Genomic DNA, 23,443 nt, shown 5'->3' with positions numbered 1-23,443 from the left:
GCTTCCTGTTTCCACTTTTGTTTCCTCTCTTTTATTTGTGAGAGGCTGGTACAGAAGCCATTCATCTGAGGAAAGGCCCCTTGGCCTGAGAGAGCAATGGCCCCTGTCTGGGTGAGTTCTGACAGAAGCGAGGCTGGGAGGGGCTGCAGGGGGCTGTGCCAGAACATCAAGGTGCACATGGAGGGGACAGAAATGGATTTCCCAGGGTGGCCAAGGAAGACTTGCTAGATCTGAACTGCCTCCTACACACACAGGCATATTTACACGACTTCTGAGCTCCACACACCTGCCTCAGGTAACTGAACATGAGTAAAGCTTGAGAGCTGTGGCGTGAGGTAGGGGTCAGAACCACTATGCTTCCTCCTCCCTTATGTTTCCTCATATCCCTGTCCTATTCCAGGCTTTGACAATCTTTCTTCCCTCACCATCTCCCAATTTCACAGTCACGTGATGCACCACAGTGAAACTTTTGCTGTCTGGAGTCACTTCAACAACTCCACAACGCACATGCTCCTTCCCGCTGCCTCTCCACCTTTGCCTCCCCCCGCCCCCCATATTCCCGCCCTCCCCCGCCACATGGTCTCAAAGATCAACTGTTTGCCTCTTCCTGGTGCGGTGTTAGCCACCCCCACCCCCCAAGTAGGATCCTTTCCCAAGTTTGTCTAGATGTACTCTTTCCTCCTCAACAGAATGTAAACCCCATGAGGGCAGGCATGTCTGTGTGCTCTTTTGTCTCAGCCCCATGCCCAGTGCCTACAATAAAGCCTGGAGCAAAAAGGCACTTGACAATGGCTTGTGGAATGTTTTTTCCTATTTGGAGACAGACTGGGTTCAAATCCTGGCTCTGCCACTAGCAGTCATGTGACTTGCCTCCATGCCTCAGTTTCTCATGTTTAAAATGGGTGTGATGACAGTACCTATTTCATTCCGTTTTGAACATTAAATTAGTTAATATTTGTAAAGCATTTAGAATAGAACTTAAGTGTTTGAACAAGTGCCTGGATAAGTCTTTCATTAAAGAATATTTATTTACTTTGGGCAATGCTGCTTTAGTTAAGCTCCAAGGGGGTTTCAGATGGCATGGGGAGAGTGCGGCATTTGCAGTGAGGAAGAGAGATTGAAAAACTGCTTTTTCACTTATTGGTAAAGGGTCTGAAGCGAATCACTAACCTCTCTGAGGTGTTGTTTTCCTATTTATAAAATATGACTCATATTATCTAACTCATTGACCATGTAGGAGGACTAAATTACAAAGTGAAAATCCTTAAAACAAGTGGTGGTCCGTACAAAGTAGTGGTTTACATGCTGGCTTCTTGATTTAGAGAACCTAGGTCACATGCTGGGTCTTCTGCTTATGAGCTGTGTGACTGGGTGCATTTCTTAATTTATTTGTGCCTCCATTTTCCCATCTGCAAAATGGGGATTTTAAAAAAAAAACCCTACTTAGGGGCTGACTGGGTGGCTCAGTTGGTTGAGTGTCTGACTCTGGATTTCAGTTTGGGTCATGATGTCACAGTGGTCATGAGGTGAGTCCTGGAGCGGAGTTGAGCTCTGCACTGGGCTCGGAGCTTACAGAAGATTCTCTTTGTGCCCCTTCCCCTTCTCGCGGTCTCTCTCTCAAAAAACAAAAACAAAATAACGAAACAAACAAACCCGCTTTGTCAAGTTTGTATGTGGATACAAAGAATTAGTGTGTGTAAATCACTTAAAATAGTGCATGGTAGATGATAAATGCACAAGAAATATTGGCATTATTATTTATTACAATTATATTATTTTCATAGGTTACCTTTTTGTAAATAAATGTTAGTGTTTATAAAAGCAACCTCATCAAATGCAGCAATTAAGAAAACTAGTGACATACAAATATTTGGCTTAGCACAAAAGCCACCCTTTTATACACATATATATGTATATGGTGTGTGTGTGTGTGTGTGTGTGTGTGTGTATAAAGTATATATTCTGTAAGATATGAAGACTGGAACCTGGCTGGCTTTCCCAGCACCAAGCACCATGCCTGACACATGTAAGTTCTCCATGAATATTTGATGAATGAATAAAAAATGATTATAGAACTGCCAGATAAAATACAGGACATCCTATTAAATTTGAAGTTCAGATAAGCAAATATTTTTTAGTATAAATATATCCCAAATATTGTATGGAACATGCTTATACTTAAAACAAAAAAAGTATTTGTTGTTTATCTGAAATGCAAACTAAATTGGATGTCTCGCATTAAAAAAAAAATTTTTTTTTAATGTTTATTTATTTTTGAGAGAGAGACAGAGCATGAGTGAGGGAGGAACAGAGAGAGAGGGAGACACAGAATCCGAAGCAGGATCCAGGCTCTGGGCTGTCAGCACAGAGCCCAACGCGGGGCTTGAACCTACGAACCATGAGATCATGACCAAGTCGGACACTTGACCAACTGAGCCACCCAGGCGCCCCTGGATGTCATGCATTTTTATGCAAATCTGGCAACCGTATGCATGTAAGATGTTGAGAACTGAGGTAAAAGTAAGTGATTGAGATGGACCAAGGGAGAGAGTGAGCAGCCTGAGACGAGCAAAAGAATAAGCCAGAAAAAGTGAGGCAAGAGCAGAACAGGTGGTCAGAACTGGGAGAGCCCACTCGGTGTGGCAGGAGGTGAGCTCAGGCAAAAGCCCAGAGCTGGACTGTGTCCGGAGAGAAGTGATCAGGTTTTAAAATGGAAGCTTCCTTTTGAATTGGGCCGCTCAGGATGGCTCTGGGCAGGGAAGGCACTCAGGTCCTGCGGGAACTATGTCCTGGGTGGGAGAGTGAGCCCTCTCCTCAAGCCATACTATGCTTCTGAAAAAACCTGCACGTAAGTTAAAAAACCCCAAACCTTTCTAACGTAGTGGGACGGCTTTAAAATTGTGTGTGGGGGCGCCTGGGTGGCTCAGTCGGTTGGGCGGCCGACTTCGGCTCAGGTCACGATCTCGCGGTCCGTGAGTTCGAGCCCCGCGTCGGGCTCTGGGCTGATGGCTAAGAGCCTGGAGCCTGCTTCCAATTCTGTGTCTCCCTCTCTCTCTGCCCCTTCCCCGTTCATGCTCTGTCTCTCTCTGTCTCAAAAATAAATAAAACGTTAAAAAAAATTTTTTAAATTGTGTGTGCATGTGCACGCGTGCGTGCGTGTGTGCGTGTGTGTGGCACTGATTGAGAGAAGTGGGGTCTGACCTCTTTACGAAAAGAGTTTGCTAGATGCTGACTCAGGAGCAAGATCAGAAAAGGGGAAAATTACTGAGGTCAAGATGGTGCACCCAGTCTTTCCACGTGAAAGAAGAGATTTTTGTCGTGTTACAAGCTAGAAAGGAACAGAGCCCTTGGCCCAGCCAAAGGGCAAGTCTGAAAATGAGAGAGAAGCCGAAAACATCACAGAGCTCAGGTACTGGCCCGGATGAGGCAGCCCTATGGTGGTGGGGGGGGTATGGGAGGTGGGGAGTGGGTAGGTGCTGTGACCAGCGCCCGCAAAGCACTGGGCTAAAATAAAACAGTGGAGACATGAAAGTATCAGTTCAGACACGTTAAATGCATTTGACAAGCGTAGGGTCTTGCCCTCTACTGTTCCTCATTGTAAACGAAGGGAGAGCCGTTAACTTTATAGCTAAGGCTTGTGTTAAAGCAGGATTGCGTTAGTGTATCACCTGTTGGGTCCCTTCTGCTCTCAGCTATTCCTGTGGAAAGTTAAAGCCCAACTTTTTATTTATTTATTTTATTTTATTTTTTTCAATATATTAAATTTATTGTCAAATTGGTTTCCATACAACACCCACTGCTCATCCCAAAAGGTGCCCTCCTCAATACCCATCACCCACCCTCCCCTCCCTCCCACCCCCCATCAACCCTCAGTTTGTTCTCAGTTTTTAAGAGTCTCTTCTGCTTTGGCTCTCTCCCACTCTAACCTCTTTTTTTTTTTTTCCTTCCCCTCCCCCGTGGGTTTCTGTTAAGTTTCTCAGGATCCACATAAGAGAGAAAATATATGGTATCTGTCTTTCTCTGTATGAAAAGCCCAACTTTCGAATTTATGGAAACTCACACCATAAATAGTCTGCATGTCGCCAAAAAAAGCCCTGGGTGCCCCCTCCCCCCACCCCGGGCTGGTTCAGAGCCTGGACTGGGGGATCGGCTACACGGTAAGACCCGTGAGGCTTATTCTAACTCAGTGACTCAGGATCCTCAGCCCTGCTGCTCCACCCTCGGTCTATATCCACTCTCCTTATCCATAACAAACCACAGCAAGCCTACTTTCACAAGCAAGGTCCGAGAGCGTTGGCCTCTCTTCCCTCTCTTACGGGTCCTCCCTCCCCTCCTAAATGGCCAAAGTCCCCCGGTGTCCCCTCTCCCTTTGGGAGCCCCTGCCCAGAGGGCTGTGTGGGCGGCACTATATGTTCAGCTGGGAAGTCCGAAACTTCGGGAAGGTCCTCAGCTCTCATCACCAGACGGACACACTTCTGGGGATTTTTAGCGGTGGATTCACTGCTGAGGCTGGATTTCACTTCCCTCCCCGTGGCAGGTAACGGACGAGCACGCGTGCCTCGTGGTTCCGGCACGGAGGCTGCCGTGACTGGTGGCCGAAGCCAGCCCGACAGCATTGAGCTCAGTTTGCTGCGTGCGGGTCTGCCAGGTGCGAAGGCCAAGGCCGTGGAGGGCTCAGCCCACGAGCCCACTTCCACCAGCTCTGGATGTACAGATGAGGCCCGGGAGTCACGCGCGCCTGTACACAGACACTCATCCCCCAGGGGGTTCCCAGACCTGTCAGCTGAATTTTGTCTGGTTGCCTCGAGCCTTCCCTTCGGCACCCTGTGGCCCCTGTGCCCTTCAGAGGCTGTCTTTTCCTTCCTCCTCGAACTCCAGACAGTTTTATACCTCCATACCTCTCCCCTGTTTGCCATCTCCGAGGAGGACACGTTTTGCAATCCTAATGGTGAAATGAGCTAAAAATATCTTCACTTCCCACAACAGAAGGGAGCCTGAGAGACAGAGCCTTAGAGCACTTCAGTTATACAAAAGGACTGAGGCTCTAACAGGGCAGGGGGTGGGGGTGGGGGTGGGGGTGGGCTCGGACAGGAGGGAGATTTCTAGAAGGGAGGGAGAGGGATTTCCCATTTTACCTGGGCCTTGCCAGTGAGGGTCTGCCAGCGCTAGACCGCGTTCCCACAAGGTGCCCAGGACCCTGGGCGCAAACCCAGGGATTCCCGTCCTCAGCCCCCTCCCTGCTCTAGGAGACAGCACCTCCGTGGGCTCTTGGCCCCTGACCGGCTGTCACGCCATCACACAGCTTGTCATACAATGAGAGAGGACTGCATAGTGTTATACATGATCCAGCCAGTTACGTATGCTTAACTGAGCTATTTCAAACCTTCTACAGCAAAGGAGAAATGAAAGAGAAACCTAATACATCTTTTTCTCTCCTTTTTCTGGAAACCCCAACAAACTAGATTCTTCGCTGTCCTTTGGCTTCCGAGTTTACATGTTAAGAACTTTTTAAGAAACCCAGTAAACCTCTCCTCTGGTTGGATTTGCCTCCTTAGCAAACCCAGGACTGAAAACCCAGACTGGGTCCTCCTGGGAACACTGGTGCCCCCTGGTGTTACCTGGGAACGCAGCTGTCAGTGGTTTTTCCTGCTTCAGGTCAGGTAGGCAGCAAGGTATTTCTGTACCTGAGTCTCTCTCCACAAAACTTAAGAGGAAACGTTCACCCAGTCTTCTTGGCTTCTCATTTAGGGAGGCTCATGTGATCCAAGATCCCATCTGGCTGTAGCCGCTTCAGGTTTGGGACTAGTAAGGCTGAAGGGAGGCTTACGGAAGGACTACACTTCCTGGTTAAGCCCTGCCCCCAGCTTTTTAACTGAAGGAGGGGTTGACCTTTGCCCATGCAATTTGACTAAAAGTAGTTCTACCTCCTTTATCAAAAACTCTCACTGCCCTTTGAGGCAATTAGGTGGGTGTTTTCCTGATAGTTCTGCAAGTTCTTTACATTTCATCAGGTTAGCAAATGTTTACTGACCACCTAATATGTACGTGACAGCTATTGTTACACATTTAATCTTAACGACACTGAGAAGCAGGTGTTATGATTCCCATTTTACAGATGAGGAAACAGGCTCAGGGAAACACGCTGTATTTTGCTAATGGTCCCTGCCAGTTGAGCTGAGATCCGAACCCTGGCTCTCCTAGCCTCACACTGTTATCATGTTACTTCTCCTCTGTGATTCAAAGATTATATTTCAAATGGAACCACTGGCAAGGCTTTAAAGACTGACTCTAACCCCAGCCATAGAAGCCACAAAAACTTATTTTCCCCCACAATTTTATTTTATTACTATTTTTTCAACGTTTATTTATTTTGAGAGATGAGTACAGAGAGAGAGGGGGGGGGGTGCAGAGAGAGAGAGAGAGAGAGAGAGAGAGAGAGAGGCAGAGAATCCAAAGCAGGCTCCATGCAGAGCCCGATGCAGGGCTCAAACCCATGAACCGTGAGATCATGACCTGAGCCAAAGCCTGATGCTTAACCAACTGAGCCACCCAGGCGCCGCTCCCCACCCCCCCTTTTTTTTCACATTTTAAAGATAGAATTCTCTATGTATATGAAAGAAGACAGTTAAATATAATTTCACATTCTATCCAGATTCTTAACTGAAAGAGACATTTATGGCCATACGTGTGATCTTGAAACCTTGAGAGCTGGCCAGTAAAACAAGAAGATGAAGGAAGTGTGAGGTGGGGAAAGAGGAATTAAGGCTAATTTCATAAAAGTGAAGGAAGAATTGGCCGTTTAGATGTTAGGCAAACAGGTCCATGAGAAACAAATGGACGGTGGTTATGGGAAAGTTAGTTCTACAGTGACAAAGTGAATTTTAACCAGAAAACTAATATTTATTGCACATAACGTGTGCTAGTCTAGCCAACTTAAGGAGTATTAAAATATTAAGAATGGTTTTTCTTTTTTTTTCTTTTGAGAGAGAGAGTGCACATGCGAGCAGAAAGTGGGACAGAGGGAGAGAGAGAGAGAGAGAGAGAGAGAGAGAGAATCCCAAGCAGGCTCTATGCTCAGCGTGATGCTGGGCTCCATCCCAGGACCCTGGGATCATGACTTGAGCCAAAATCAAGAGTTGGATGTTCAAACAACTGAGCCACCCAGGAGCCCCTAGAATGGTTTTTCTTTAAAAACAAACAAACAAACAAACTTAGTCTTTTTTTTTTAAGAATAGTCATTTGAAACAGTTCAAGAATCAACAATTGCATACCACCAATAACTAAGTCACATGGTACAGACTACAGTTGTTATTGGCGTTCAGAGTTACGTAACTGAATGACACTGGCTTCAGAAACGACTTAGAATCCCACAAGGTCTTGGCAAGGTTAAGTACAAACACAAGGAAGGGGCAACTGGCACAAGGAGGCAGGCTCATTGAGGACAGAGAACGTCCATTAATCATTCAACCTGGCAACTCCCATAACAAGCTAGCACATAAAAGGATGGGACTCAAAACTTGTTATATATGAAAAAAAAAAAAAAAACCCAATCCAACCCACATTTCTCCTGATTCTAAAAAAACACAGCGTTGTAGAACACTTGTAAAATGTAAAATAGCATAGATAAAATAAAGACCATCATGATCCAGTCATTCAGTGATCAATGTTATTAAAAATGTGGCTTATTGGGGCACCTGGGTGGCTCAGTCGGTTAAGCGTCCGACTTCAGCTCAGGTCACGATCTCATGGTCCATGAGTTCAAGCCCCGCGTCGGGCTCTGGGCTGATGGCCCAGAGCCTGGAGCCTGCTTCCGATTCTGTGTCTCCCTCTCTCTCTGCTCCTCCCCCGTTCATGCTCTGTCTCTCTCTGTCTCAAAAATAAACTTAAAAAAAAAAAATTTAAAAAAAAATGTGGCTTATTTCCTTCCCTCTATGATAATAACCTCTAGCTACCTCCCAAGCGTCTGCCCGGCCCTCTGCCCTTCCCTTTCTCACTGCTTCCAATTACGCACTTCTCCGAAGGCACCCTTGCAGCCGGCTGGACAAAATGACCTCTACCCTAAATAATCATATCCAACCGGACTAGAAGTGGATGGTCTACGACCCAAGTTGGGCCAATTCAACTCCGTCTGCCCGAAATTTGGAATTGTGTTACAGAGAGTCTAGCTACCTCCACTGGGTGTTTCATTTGGGAGGTCGTGTTTGGGTCCTGTGCAGCAGAGGAGAAAAAGCTGGCAGGCAGAGGAAGGAACTAATCAGGAGAGAACTGGGGAGAAATAAGGAGAGAAGCAATAAGCAATAACTGAGAGCTCTCCACTGGCCACCTGGAGGCTGGGAGACTCCTCCCCCCACCCTTTTTTTTTTTTACTCAGCTGATTTGAGTGTTTCTTTCAACCAGAAGGATTCCTGAACAAACACAATGTACATAGTTTTACATAGTTAAGACGTTATCATAGTTTTGCGGCTTGCTTTTTTTTTTTTTAAGTCGGCTCCACACCCACCGTGGGGCTTGACCTCATTCATGACCCTGAGATCAAGAGCCCCATGCTCTACCAACTGAGCCAGCCAGGCGCCCCTATGACTTGCTTTTTGCACTTAACGTCTATCATAAAGTTATCTCCCTACCAACAAACGTATTTTGTAAATAGAATATTCAAGTTTTATTTATTTATTTTGAGAGAGAGAGAGAAAGAGAGTGAGAGAGAGAGAAAACACGAGCAGGGGAGGGGCAGAGAGAGGGAGAGAGAAAGAATCCCAAGCTGGCTCTGATGTGGTGCTCGAGCCCACGAACCGTGAGATCGTGACCTAAGCCCAAATCCAGAGTCAGACACTTAACCGACTGAGCCACCCAGGCGCCCTGTAAAGAGAATTTTTAATGGCTGTGTAAGTCCAGTGAATGGAAGCACTAAGATTATTCAACCAGGCATTTTTAAGATGTCTATTTTCATGTGTTTACTGTTACAAATAATGTTACAGAGTATAGTTTGCCCATATTTTTTGGCAAACTGTATCTTTGCCCATATTTTGTATTGTTTACTGAGGAATGAGTCCTAAGAGTTGAATTATTGGCAATGGATATTTTTGAAATTGTTGTTTTTATTTTCAATTTGCATTAATCTTGGATTCTGGAATTTATTTAAATTATTGTGGGAAATATGTCTAAGGGAAAAATCCCTAAGTGTTTGGATGTATGAATAAAAAGCTCATCATCATGGGCACCTGGGTGGCTCAGTCGGTTAAGCGTGCAACCCTTGGTTTCGGCTCAGGTCGTGATCTCATGGCTCATGAGTTCGAGCCCCACATTGGTCTCCACGCTGACAACACGGAGCCTGCCTGGGATTCTCTTTCTCCTTCTCTCTCTGACCCTCCTCTCTCTGTCTCTCAAAATAAATAAACTGAAAACATTTTTTTTTAAATAAATAAAAGTGGAAAAAAATAGCTCATCCTCAGGAAAACTTTGGGGTTTTTGCCCATCTTTGTAAGTGAGTATAGAGTGACTATCAAATAAGAGTTGAAAGTCCAGATGTACAGATTTTAGAGTGGATAACATACTCCTCTGGGGCTCTGACTCTCATTCTTATTTCAATCTCAATGATGCAACTGAATGAAATATGTCTCCTTTGTTAAATTCATGCCTATTGTATTATTTTTGGTGCTACTGTAAATGGGATATTGTAAATGGGATTGTTTTTTTTTTCATTTTCTTTTTTCAATAGTTAATGTTAGTATGTAGAAATGCAACCGATTTTTGTATATTGAGTTTTGTATCTGAAACTTTATTGAATTCCTTTATTAGGTTTAACAGGTTTTTGTTTGTGTAAGTGTATTTATTTTGGGAGAGAGAGCAAGTGAGAATGGGAGGGGCAGAGAGAGAGGTAGAGAGAATGCCAAGCGGGCTTTGCACTGTCAGCAGAGCCTGATAAGGGGCTCGAACTCACGAACCATGAGATCAAGACCTGAGCTGAGATTAAGAGTCAGACATCCAACTGACTGAGCCACCCAGGTACCCCTCTAACGGGCTGTGTGTGTGAGTGTGTGTGTGTGTGTGTGTGTGTGTGTGTGTGTGTGTGTAGTCTTTAGGGTTATAATATGTCATCTACAAACACGGGCAATTTTACTTCTTCTTTTCTTATTTGGATACCTTTGATTTTTTCTTCTTCTTGCCTAATTGCTCTGGCTAGGACTTTGAGTATTATGTTGAATAGAAGTGGCTAGAGTGGGTATCCTTGTCTTATTCCTGATCTTAGGGGAAAAGCTTTCGGTTTTCACCATTGAGTATGATGTTAGCTGTGGGTTTGTCATATTTGTCCTTTATAATGTTGAGGCATGTTCCTTATGTACCCAATCTGTTGAGAGTTTTCATCATGAAAGAAATCGAATTTTGTCCAATGTTTTCTCTTCATCTACTGAGATGATTGTATGCTTTTTATCTTTCATTTTGTTATCTGGTGCGTCACGTTGATTTGTGGATGTTGAACCATCCTGGCATCCCTGGAAGAAATCCTACTTGGTCATAGTGTATTGATTCTTTAAATGCATTGCTGAATTTGTTTTGCTAATATTTTTTTGAGGGTTTTTGCATCTATGTTCATCAGGAATATTGGCCTTTAATCTTCTTTTCTTGTAGTGTTCTTGTCTGGTTTTGGTATTTGGGTAATGTTGGTGTTATAAAATGAGTTTGGAAGGGTCTCCTTGTCTTCTCTTTTTTGGGAGACTGAGAAGGATTGGTATCAATTCTTCTTTAAATGTTTAGTACAATTTACCAAGGAAGCCATCTTCATTATCTTTGCTGGGAGGTTTTTGAGTACTGACTCAATCTCTCTAAGAATGGCTATTGGTTGGGGCACCTGGGTGGCTCAGTCAGTTGAGCGTCCGACTTCGGCTCAGGTCATGATCTTGCGGTTAGTGAGTTCGAGCCCCGCGTCGAGCTCTGTGCTGACAGCTCAGAGCCTGGAGCCTGCTTCTGATTCTGTGCTCCCCCTCTCTCTCCACCCCACCCCTGCTGTACTCTCTCTCTCTCTCTGTCTTTCAAAAATGAATAAACATTAAAAAAAAATTTTAAAAAGAATGGCTATTGGTTGTCCCCCGAACCTTTGTGATTACCCATGCTCTGTTCTTAGTGGCTCCCAGAACTTGAAGGTGTGCCAAAACCTGTCAGTGTCTCAAAGGGGAGAATCATAGTTTGCATCTAGATTGGACGCCAAACCCTCTGGCAGCAGCTGGGAAAGTATATAATTAAGGCCCTTCCAGTAGAAACTGGGAGATGGGCTTTTTTGCCTGCCTCCCTCTACACTCTACCTAGGTGTATGTCTGCGAAGGTGGGCTGTTGGCTATAGTTCTATGGGATTTGTGAGTGCAAGGCCTGTTGGCTTTCAGAACCAAGTGATCTGGGGGCCTGTCCTTTGGTGGCATCTGCAAAAGCTAGGGTGCCAGCCATGTGTGCAAGGTCCTTCCAGAGAGATACTGGTGATTTGGAGTGGGCTAAAGGGAGAAGGCAGAGGCAAGCCGTGTTAGCTATCAGAGCTGGGTGATTTGGCAGCCCAGCCCTCAGGCGGCAGCCTTAAAAGTTGGCGCCCTAGATGTGTTGACAAGACCCTTCCAAGGAGATGCCAACAAATTGGTTTTATTATTGGAGCTGGTAGGAGAGAGAAGGCTGGGGAAGAAGTGCCCACCGGCTCTTTCAGGCTCCAGGAAGGATTGCAGTTCGCACTTAGATGTGTGCTAATTAGAAGCAAGACCCTCAGGCAGCAGATAGTAAAGTGTGCACTCACTTTCCTGGGTGAGACTCAGAGATGAGAATTTGTGCCTGTTCCCTCTGCTCTGAGCCCCAGGGCATAGCCACAGCAAGTACTTGCACGTCTGGTAACAACTGCTTCTTTGTTTGCTCTAGTTGTGTAGATGTACTGTTGTTCTGTTCAGATGCTATGTAAGCCCCAAGCTCTAGCCACCCTTTTGAGTTACTCATCACTGAGTTTCTCCCATGTGTACGTAAGCTGTATGTGTGAATAAACTTGGCTTTGCTTTTCTGTTGTTAATCTGCCTTTGTCTAATTTACAGGGTCCTAGCGGAAGTACCCAAGAGGCCAAAGAAAGAGGTTTTTTCCCTCCTGTACACCTGCAAGGAGATCCTGTAAGTTGGGGTTAGAATGTCTGAGTGAAGACAAACCGAAAGAATTGAGGTGCTGTTTTGGGGGTCTTGCTATGACTAGAGGGAAGATGGATGGTGCTTTTGGAACAGAGATCACAGTGGCACAGAAGCAGAGTATAGTTGTGACAGCACGTTTACACTACCGTGGCTTTTGCTAAACACTCCTGATAAACAAGGAGAACCTCATACTTGATGCTAATGTCATCGCTCAAGTCAAAGGAGGCAATGGTGATAAATTTTGCTTACACTTGACTCTTGCACTTGGCAGACAGGAACTGGTTAGTCTCCTAGAAGCAATGGGAACCCTGGGAGAAAGAATTAATGTTGACCCTAGTGTCATGACCTTTGTGATCATGAAGATAGAATTCTGGCCTAGCCAAACATTGCCTTGTAGGCTAAAGAGAGGCAGGTTTTCATGGCCACAGGCTCCCACAGGCGTAAGGATGACATCTGTAATTTACCCAGACTTTATCAATGATTCCCTCAGCTATGGACTTTATCAATGATTCCCTCAGTTATACCCATGTTACAGATGAGGATTTTGAGGGCACAGGGAAACTGAGAAAAAGTGCCTAGTGTAACATGACCAGTGTGGCGATGTCGGGATTTGAGGGAGCCTAGACCACCAGGCTTCAGAGTTCAGGAAACGAACCACTGAAATTGACTGTCTTCTTCATACTTATTGTGTGGATCTATCCCTGATCATCGATGCTTTTCAATCATCTTTTTGATTTTCTGGACTCACTTTTACTGCTGTTGAGCTTGGTATACAGAACAAGAAGATTGGTGTAGATGAAAACACGAAGGTTTTGAAGTGGATGAAAAGATATTATTGGATATCCTTTCAATGGAATGCTGGAACCTTTGGACATTATTTGATTTTACAGATGTGTGCGTCTTTGCTTGCTTCTGATGGGGTTATTTTACAACTCCGTAGAGACAAAAGCTGACTTACAGGAGACTGATACTAATACAAAGTGTTCCTTCAATTAAAATGCAGATGGGCTCCTGTGGAATGGGGTTGTTAATTGTCCTGTGGATATTGACCTGTTTTTCCAGTTTGCCTCTATTTGTCAATTTATTCCAGCATTAAAAAAAATTTTTTTTTTAGGTTGATTTTTGAGAGAGAGAGGGAGAGAACATGAGTGGGGAGGGGCAGAGAGAGGGAGACACAGAATCCGAAGCAGGTTCCAGGCTTTGAGCTGTCAGCACAGAGCCCGATGCGGGGCTTGAACCCATGAACCACGAGATCAGGACATGAGCCAAAGTCAGACGCTTAACCGACTGAGCCACCTAGGAGCCCCTGTTCCAGCATTTCTTAACTGACTATAAATGCGTGGTAGTTTAAGTTCTCCTTTGAACTGGTTGTAGTATTATACCAGTCCCACCATCCATTAATGAGGTAAATAAAATATTTGACACATATTCTTTTGTATTATGTGGAAGTTGAAGAAAGATTCTCTATGACCACATTCTAGCCAGGCTCCTCTGAGCCCTTTTTTTGACTAGGCCTCAACCTTGGCCTATAAAGACTTGAGTGAGACACTAACATAATTGCCAACAGCATATGGCCACATCCCTACAATGACCTTAGCTAGGCCCCCTTAAAGTGCCTGCCCGAGAAAACTCAAGGATCACAAAAGAACTTAGTTTGTTCGAGACAACACCTGAGCCCCGGGCCCCTGTCTGCCAGTGTCTGTGGGAGGGCAGGAGCCTAATAGACCCAGATGGTTTCACATGGACTAGACCTCCTTTCTTGTAATTTTTCACTCTGTTCTGCTCTCTGGGTCTCTACTCCATTTTCCCTTTAAAATACGCATTCACCCTGTGCAAATCCAAGCTTAGTTCAGTTCACGGTGGACTCTTTTCCCTATTGCAATAGTACATTACTATTTAAAATCTCCTTACCACTTTACCTAGGGCCCAGCTTTGTTTATTTTACCTTTGAAAAAATTATCTCCTAACATTGGTTAAAATCACTTAATTCTCTGCACTTCATGTTCCTTTCAGATTCCTCTTTAATTGTCTAATTGATTGAGAGGCATTAGGATAGAGGTCTCAAGGTTCTGGTATTGGTTGTTTTTAATGGCTTAGTTAATAACTCATTTACAAATAATATAGTACCATAAGGGCTCAGGCTGTGTAGGCAAAGAGTTTGGAGCTGCATCCTGATTCTGCCTCTTATTGGGTAAGTAGAAGGGAATGATCTGGAGAAGGAAGCAAAGGGAAGACATTTGATTTTGAGGTCAAAAGGAAGTCCTTACATGAGCTCTCACTTTAAAAGAACACACATAGGGGCCTCTGGGAGGCTCAGTCAGTTAAGCGACCAACCGACTCTTGATTTCAGCTCAGGTCATGATCTCACAGATCAAGTTTGAGCCCCACATTGGGCTCTATGCCGACAGTGCAGAGCCTGCTTGGGATTCTCTGTCTCCCGCTCTCTCTCGCCCTCCTTGCTCTCTCTCTCTTTCTAGAAACAAATTAACATTAATGGGGCGCCTGGGTGGCTCAGTCAGTTGGGCGTCCGACTTCCGCTCAGGTCATGATCTTGCGGTTCGTGAGTTTGAGCCCCGCGTCGGGCTCTGTGCTGACAGCTCAGAGCCTGGAGCCTGCTTTGGATTCTGTGTCTCCCTCTCTCTCTGCCCCTCCCCTACTTGTGCTCTGTCTCTCTCTGCCTATCAAAAATTTTAAAAAAGTAAAAAAAAAAAAAAAAAAAAAAAGATGAACACATATAAAAGGTGTCCAAAAGAGGTATTAAAAAGTTATTCTGTCACTTGTTAAAATGATAAGGTAGACGAAATTCAGGACTAGGTACTGAGGTTCTGCAGTAGGGCAGGGACATTGGGCTTAGCTCTTAATTTAACAACAGGCAAAGTGGGACTTCCTAGTGGAAGGGGTCAGTGGATAGAAAATTGCCAAGAAGAAGAATCACGAATAAGGGGGAACCTGGCTAACCCGACCTGATAGGGTTCTTGCTGGAGGCAGGTCAGGGCGGCCAGACGTTCCCTGGGGGATGGCGGGGAAGGAAGAATCTGGTCAGATATCAAGGGGGATCTTCTATCAAGGATGGGAGATTCTGGCTAAACTGACCTGAAAGGATTCTTGCTACAACTGGACTCTGGGAGAGCATACCCAAGGATGAGGCCCTCAACGGTCTCAGAGGAGCCTGGCTGAATGAAGTTCAGGCGAGAAGAGAGTCTTTGTCAGTGGCTAGGACAGAGAGCAAATACAAAACAGGGGAACTGGCCTGGAGTGAGGGTCAGTCTCTGCTGAGGTTCTTGAAAATATTAATGACAGAAGAAAGGATTTTTTTTTTCAACATTTATTTATTTTTGGGACAGAGAGAGACAGAGCATGAACGGGGGAGGGGCAGAGAGAGAGGGAGACACAGAATCGGAAGCAGGCTCCAGGCTCTGAGCCATCAGCCCCGAGCCTGACGCGGGGCTCGAACTCACGGACCGCGAGATCGTGACCTGGCTGAAGTCGGACGCCTAGCCGACTGCGCCACCCAGGCGCCCCAAGGGTTTTTTTTTTTTTAAGATTCATTTCCAACAACAGAAGGGAGAAAGAAGACTGAACCACTCTGGTTCAATTGGACTTCTCTCTTCTCTTACCAAGTAAAACAGTCTCAGTTGGAAGGGTCTGAGGCAAGTTGAAGTTTTCAGTCAAGAGGAGATGACAGAGGTGTGTTCAACAGGGCAGGGAGACACAGGGCCAGTGTTGAGTGGAGCCTGATGCCTGGAGATGATTTGCGTAGTTTTCAGGGAGCTGGCATGCCTCCCAAAGCTTCACCTGTGGTAATTCCCTGCCAAATCCTACACCGCGTTAGTAAAAGGATGATTTGTGAGCTGTTAGAATGGGGGCTTCTGCGTGTTCGCTGAGAGGCCATCAGGGCAGACTCATCCCATCTCCCACGGGGCAGGGGGGTGTCTTTGATGAAGTGCACGTTTGCTCCAGCACGGTTTTTGACAAAGATGCTCGTGAGACGCATGTGAACAAGTTGGAGAATTGCAGTCTCGATGACGTTGTAATTGCAAAACTTTCTGGATATGTTTATACTCATTTATACTTGAAGCGTGTGCTGATGGAATGAAGGGCCTGACCTCTCTGGGTTTTTCCTTTTTTTAAAAAAAGCTTACTTATTTATTTTTTGAGAGAGATACAGAGTGAGTGGAGGAGGGGCAGAGAGAGGGAGACAGAAACAGAGAGAATCCCAAGCATGCTCCACACTGTCAGCACAGAGCCCCACGTAGGGCTCTAACCCAGGAACCACGAGAACATGATCTTAGCCAAAATCAAGAGTCAGACACTCAACCTACTGAGCCACCCACGTGCCCCCAGATCGTTTTCTTTTTCATCTCCTTTCTTCCCTAAGTGTCTGAGCTTGGGCAGATCACTAAACTTCTCTGGCCTTTCAATATTATGTAAAAAAATGCCTCAATCTATGTATGACTACTTGAATAATTGGTTCATATATGCCTAGAGGGATATAATTTACCTCTGAGTTCTGTCCTTGATTCTGTTTGACATTTTTTGTGATTGACTTAGATAATGGCAAGTTTCTAGATGATGCAAAGAGGTGGGAAAGCATATGAATGAGTTCTGGCCCCAGAATCGAACAATCTTGGATATGAACCTTGGGTCTGTCACTTCCCGATTGGATGTTGAGCAAGTCTCTTCACTTCACTAGCTTTGATTTTCTTTTCCCTTGAATGAGAACGATAGTAACAACAACAACAATCACAAAAGACTTTGTGTAAAGACAAAACTACTATAGAAGATACTACATGAAACACATTTAGTTAATGAATCCTCCACTAACCATTAGCTGTTCATGTTATATTATTACTAAGCTGGGAACAGGAACGTTGGATAACATATCATGTTTCAGAATTATTGTAGGGTGAAACCAGGAGCTACTACCGAGAATCTAAAAGGCTTATGAACAACCTGGCATCTGGGATTCACTAATCCACTGCATGCGAACAGAATGGGAATGACCTGGTTTAAGAGCAGCTCCTGTCAAAAGCCTTTTAGGGGCTTTAGGTGACTGCTAGCTCAGAATGAATTGATGTGGCATGGCATCCAAGAAAGCGGATGTCTTAGGCTGGGTGAATGGGAGGGCAAAAGAAGCTACACTTGAACAGTATTCTCACCCTAGTAAGGGAGAGCATGCCTACAGAGCTGTGCTCAGTTCTGCCCTTGTGTTTTTAACAAATGTTTATTTATTTATTGAGAGAGAGAGCACGAATGGGGGCAGGGCAGAGAGAGAGAGAGAGATAGAGAGAGAGAGAGAGAGAGAGAGGGAGAGGGAGAATCCTAAGCAGGCTCCACGCTGCCAGCGCAGAGCCCAGTGCGGGGCTCGATCCCACGACCTGGGAGATCTTTACCTGGGCCCAAATCAAGAGTTGGATGCTCATCCTGCTAAGCCACCCGGGTGCCCTGCTCTTCTGTTTTTTTATTGAAGAAGTAAGGTAGGAAGCTAGACTACCTGAGTTCAAATCCTTGCTCAATGAACTCGGGCAAGATATTTGATCTCTCTTTGCCTCCGTTTTCTCATCTGTAAAATGGGAATAATAAAACTTGCACTTATCTCATAGGGCTGCTGTGAGGAGTCCATGGGATGTAGAAGTAAATATGTCATGCTTCCAAAGGTGTCTGGCTCATAGTAACTGCCAGTCTAAGAAGGACATTGTCAGTGTCCCAACATGACACGGTCAGAATGGTGAGGGGTGCAGAATCAGTGTGACAGGCAGAATAGTGAATGGATTATCCTCCTCTTATCCCCCCACCTCCTGTCCCAAACACATATGCCACTCCCTTGATATAGGCAGGGCTTCACAGGTTTGGACTCTTGCCTAAATTGGAATGCTCAAACTCACACCCTATTGGGTCTCTAGCACCAGACGTTCGAGATCATTTAGTTTAGGGCCCTCATTTAAAATATGCTCAAGGTCAAGTAGGAAGCTGAGAGCCGAGGTCCTCAAGCCCATGTCCTCTGCTTGTTTCACTCCCCACCTGCCTCCTTCCCTCCATCTGCTTGTCAAAGTCTGGCAAGCCCCAGCTCAACTCCCACCTCTTCTTAGAAGTCTTTTTTCAGATCCCCCAAGGTGAACTGGTCTACACTTTCCCCATAGCTACACCATGGCAAGCTCTGAACATGTTTTATAATACTTACCAGTCTTCTTGGTATTAGAGTTCACCATCCATGCTTCTGTCTTCGCCCGGTTTGCCTGAAGACCAAAGACACAATTTACTCACTTCGCATGTGCATTGTGCTCTGCTTACATCAAGGCCATCACGAAACGCTCATTGACTTGATTATTAAGGTTGTGTAATGTGGACCATTCATCCTAGAGGAGAGAAGATTTAGCAGAATGGAACTGGGCCTCATGGGGCGGAAGGATTAGATTTAGCTACTCCGTTCCAGAGAACAGAACGAGGGCAAGCAGAAGTCACGAGGGGGCAGATCTGATCCGTTTGGTTGGAGAGAATCCTTCACAGGACAGGCTTTTATTTATTTATTTATTTATTTATTTATTTATTTATTTAAGTTTAAGTTTATTCATTTTGAGAGAGACAGAGTGAGAGACCATGCACCGGGGAGGGGCAGAGAGAGAGGGAGAGAGAGAATCCCAAGCAGGAATCCCAAGAGAGCCCGGCAGGGGGCTCGATCTCATGAAACAGGAGATCATGAGCTGAGCCGAAACCAAGAGCTGGACACTTAACCGACTGAGCCACCCGTGTGCCCCATGACAATCCTTGAATACGGAGATGGGTGTCTCAGGAGAAGTGAGATTCCATCAGTGAAATTGTTCAAGCAGAAGCGTCATGACCACCGTCGGGGATGAGGAAGACAGGAATATAGGATACATCCCTGAGATTCCCTGTTAGCTCTCTGTGTTTCAACATCATAAAGATCTTGGTGCCATGTTAGGGTCCACGTGTAGTCGTCACAGACACAGTATTATGAGGGGTGCACTAACAGGTTTGAGACCGAGTCCGGCAGACCTGGGTCCAGGTACAGCTGGGTCTCAGCTTGGCTCTCACCAGTCCAGTGTGCAGAAGAGACGGTACCTCCACAAAAAGCCAGCCCCTTTCCCCACTCCCTGTGTTGCTTGCAATATCCCCTCCCTCACCTTTCCCCGTTCTGCTCATTTCTGTCCTGTGCACCTGCAAGGTCAGCTTCATGCTGAATTTTACTACAGTGAAAAGTCCTGAGTGTCTCACAGTTGTGTGCTGAAACCTCTCAGCTTAGCCTCGGGGTGTAGTGTTATATTCAAACCTTTTCGAGCATTTCCACATAAAGGCCCTGAATCCATCTTTTCTAGGCTCTTAGCCTTGGAGCTATAGTTTTTCTATTTCTTCTGGCCATTCCATTCCATTTTCAAAGTATGGGTCTAGCTATTACTTTTCTGGCTGGGTCCCCAGGTAGACTTTTGTAAGCTTCCAGCCACAACCTTTCCACTTTCACGGGCTTGTCACCATCAAGTAGGTACCCCTCTGGTATTGCTCTCAGGATCCCGTTTTCCCCATTTTGGGGACTCCCGTCTAAGACTTCTCCCCAACTGCTGCATACCCAGGTATTGATTGTGATCTCCCATTGACCCCTCTCCCCCAAGGTCTACCTAGTTTTCTTTACAACACAGTTTGGCTTCCTACCCACGGCCCTGAGTTCCTCTGGCATCTAGCCTCGTTCGTAAGGTTCTCGCTCAGAGGGTTCAGGTCAGTAGAATATCTACCATTCATCAGCCCGATACGTTTGCAATCTCCAAAGTATCTACCTTCATAACGTTCATTTCTAGGTAATATCAAACTTAAGAGTGGATTCTATTTCAAAAGTTCGTTTGTTTTTTTTTATTTTAAAATTTTTATTTATTATTTATTTGTTTATTTATTTATTTAGAGAGCATGTAAACACAGGGAGGGGCAGAGAGAGAGAGAGAGAGAGAGAGAATCCCAAGCAGGCTCCCTGCTCAGTGTGAAGCCGGATGTGGGGCTTCATCTGATGACTCTGGGATTATGACCTGAGCCAAAGTCAAGAGTCAGATGCTCAACCCAGGCGCTTCTCAAAAGTTCATGTGTAAAGGACTTGTTTAGAACTCACATTTTTTCCTTGCCGTAATGTTCTTCATGGTGGTTAGTTTTGCCAGGCCAGTCCAGGAGAACCCATCTAACCTTCAGGATTAGGCTGGACCGCCAGGACCACAGAATGATTAGGAGTAATAACAGTTGAACAGAATACAATCATGGAATAGAACAGTGTTTCTATGGGGAAATATTTTCAGAGTTCTAACTAAGAATGCTGGGATTCCTTTAACTGCCTGCAGTTTGCACCCTTAGTAAAAGAAAACAAAGCCACTACAATTTAGGGAGGGGTTACTCTGCACCAGGTGGGGTAAACTCATTATGTGAGTTATATGGTTTCATCCTCATGTCAACACTGATGGAGAGTGGTGTCGGTACTGCTATTAATCCACCTTTTGAAGATGAGGGAATGGAGGCCAAAAGAACTGATCTCAGTGACTTTGGACAGGGATTCTGGTAAAATAAAATCTGGTGAGTGCTAGGAAAGGCATAGGGATTCTAGAGGACGGAAGGGGTGAGAAGAGAATCAGATGGGGCGACAGAGGGAGTAAAGGTTGAGTCAGGGCTGGGGAAGGTGGAGCCAAGTGGCTGTGGACATGACAGGCAGATTGGCTCCGTGTAGGACGGTTATAGACAATATATATTCTCTTCCCCTGTGACGTGTCTTTGGCAGACCCTGTTGGAAGGTGCTTGAAACAACAGAGAATAGCCACGGTCTGCCTATGAGAAGGAAGAGTGGCAATAGGTAGTTTCAGTCCTGGAGGAGATCCAGCATGATGTGGGGGAGCCCTTCATGGCCCCAGCTGTTCATTGCCCCCTGTGCCCGTGTGCCTATGACTTTGTGCCCTCCCTTCAAGACTAGGATGCTCTGCCTTGTCCTTCGATTCTGGGCTAAGTTGTGTAGCTTGCTTCAACCCTTACAATATGAAAGTCAGGACTGAAGCCCAGGCTTGGGGGACTTTTGTCCATTAGAGCTTGCTTTCTTGTACACACTGCGTAGTAGCCATGACAACATGTCCAGGCCCGCCTGATGAGGCTGAGAGATACATGGAATGGAGTCCCAGCTGACCCAGAGGGATCCTGACTTGATCAGCTAAACCCCACACATGAGTGAGGCCAGCTAAGATCAACAGAGCCACCTGGTCTATATCAGCTGAACCTTGCAGACTTCTGAAAAATAAGTGGTTTTTAAAAATTAAACAGATCAAACTTTTAATTTTGAAATCCATGTAGATTTACATGCACTTGTTTTTTTTTTTTTCAATGTTTATTTATTTTTGGGACAGAGAGAGACAGAGCATGAACGGGGGAGGGGCAGAGAGAGAGGGAGACACAGAATCGGAAACAGGCTCCAGGCTCTGAGCCATCAGCCCAGAGCCTGACGCGGGGCTCGAACTCACGGACCGCGAGATCGTGACCTGGCTGAAGTCGGACGCTTAACCGACTGCGCCACCCAGGCGCCCGGATTTACATGCACTTGTAAGAAATAAAGATCCCATAAAAAAAAAAAAAGATCCCATGCACCCTTTATCCAGTTTTCCTCAATGGTAACATCATGCAAAACTATAGTACAGTATCATAACCAGGATAGTGACATTGGCAGAGTCAAGATACAAAATACTTTCATCAGCATAAGGATCTCTCATGTTGCTATTTATGACTATATTCCCTTCCCTCTTGCTCCCACCCTCTCTGTAACCCCTGGAAACCCCCAATCTATCCTCTGTTTCTATTATTTTGTCATTTCAAGGATGTTATATGAATGAAATCATATAGAATGTAACCATTTGGAATTGGCTTTTTTTTTTTTTTCACTGCATAATTCACTGGAGATATATACCTATGTTATCACATCTGTCAATAGTTTATTACCTTTTACTGCTGAGTAAAGTGTTCCAAGGTATGGATGTACTACATTTGGTTAACCCTTCATCCATTGAAGGACATCTGGGTTGTTTCTAGTTTGGAGCTGTCATGAATAAAGCTGCTACAAACATCCGTGTACTATTTTTGTGTAAATGTAAGTCTTCACGTCTCTGAGATAAATGCTCAGGTGCTCAATTTCTGGGTCATAATGGCAGTTGCATGATTAGTTAAAAAAAAAAAAAAGACCCTGCCAAATGCTACCCTTTTACATTACCACCAGCAATGTATTGGTGACCCATTTTCTCTGCATCTTTGTCAGGATTTGTTTATTGTCGCTACTTTTTATGTTTGCCATTCTGGTAGGTAGGTCATGACTTCTTATAGTGGTTTCAGTGTGTATTTCACGGATGAGGCTGAGAGATACATGGAATGGAGTCCCAGCTGACACAGAGGGACCCAGCCTTGATCAGCTAAACCCCACACATAGGGAGGCCAGCCAAGATCAACAGAGCCACCTGGTCTATACTAGCTGAACCTTGCAGACTTCTGAAAAATAAGTGGCTAATAATGAAGAACATCTTTTCATGTGCTTATTTGTCACCTGTATATCTGCTCTGGTGAAATGTCTCTTTGTGTGTTTTGTCTGTGTTCTAACTGGATTGTTTGCTTTTTTTACTGTTGAATTTTGAGAGTTCTTAATATATTCTAGATACTCATCTGGTTTTCACATATTTCTCTCCTACTCTGTACCTTGTCTTGTTATCTTCACAAGGTCTTCCACAGAGCAAATGTTTTAAATTTCGATGAAGTCCAATTTATTAGTTTTACCTTTTATGGATCATGTTTTGGGTGCCAAGGCTAAGATCTCTGCCTAGTTCTAGATCCTGAACATTTTCTCCTACTTTTTCTAAATGTTTTACAGTTTTACATTTTACATTTAAGTCTGCGATCCATTTTGAGTTCATTTTTGTATAAGGGGTGAGATTTAGGTTGAGGTTCATTTTCTGATCATGGCTGTACAATTACTCCAGCACCATTTGCTGAAAAGGCTATCTTTTCTCCACTGAGTTGCTTTTGCACATTGTCAAAAATCAGTTTGGCATATTTGTGTGTATCTATTTTTGGTTTCTCCAGTGTGGTCTATTGATCTATGGGTCTATCACTCCACCAATACCATACAATCTTGATTACTATGGATTAATTCCTTCCACTTTTTTCTTCTTTTTTTTTCTTTTAGAAAGAGAGAGTACAAGTGGAGGAGAGGGGCAGAGAGAGAGAATCTTAAGTAGGCTCTATACTCAGCATGGAGCCTGATGAACGGCTTGATCCCGTAACACTGGCAT

General features: G+C 45.0%; 1 protein-coding gene and 1 long non-coding RNA gene across 4 annotated transcripts in view; one reads left to right on the top strand and one right to left on the bottom strand.

Annotated features, from left to right (window-relative positions):
* The window catches only part of BCL2L14 (BCL2 like 14), a 37,365-nt gene extending 16,997 nt beyond the window's left edge, over positions 1-20,368 (bottom strand). The window contains exons 1-3 of one of the 3 annotated variants that reach the window (XM_045463790.1): positions 20,254-20,368; positions 18,325-18,379; positions 16,645-16,853 (exon numbers count right to left, since the gene is read on the bottom strand). In XM_045463790.1, the coding sequence (XP_045319746.1) occupies positions 16,645-16,676 (32 nt within the window). In that variant the 5' untranslated portion in view covers positions 16,677-16,853; positions 18,325-18,379; positions 20,254-20,368. Of the gene's footprint in view, positions 1-5,618; positions 5,840-16,644; positions 16,854-18,324; positions 18,380-20,253 lie in introns of those variants that run through there. The other 2 variants (XM_045463791.1, XM_045463792.1) reach the window with 2 other exon arrangements.
* A 40-nt stretch (positions 20,369-20,408) lies between these two features.
* LOC123590548 lies at positions 20,409-21,483 on the top strand. Its single transcript, XR_006708839.1, has 2 exons — positions 20,409-20,705; positions 20,908-21,483. It is a non-coding gene; the product is annotated as an uncharacterized LOC123590548 (long non-coding RNA).
* Positions 21,484-23,443: the final 1,960 nt, after the last annotated feature.

The sequence above is a fragment of the Leopardus geoffroyi genome, chromosome B4, assembly GCF_018350155.1.
Source record: "Leopardus geoffroyi isolate Oge1 chromosome B4, O.geoffroyi_Oge1_pat1.0, whole genome shotgun sequence".
Taxonomy (NCBI): domain Eukaryota; kingdom Metazoa; phylum Chordata; class Mammalia; order Carnivora; family Felidae; genus Leopardus; species Leopardus geoffroyi.
The sequence above is the reverse complement of the archived record's forward strand: the minus strand, read 5'-3'. Positions and strand labels throughout refer to the sequence as shown.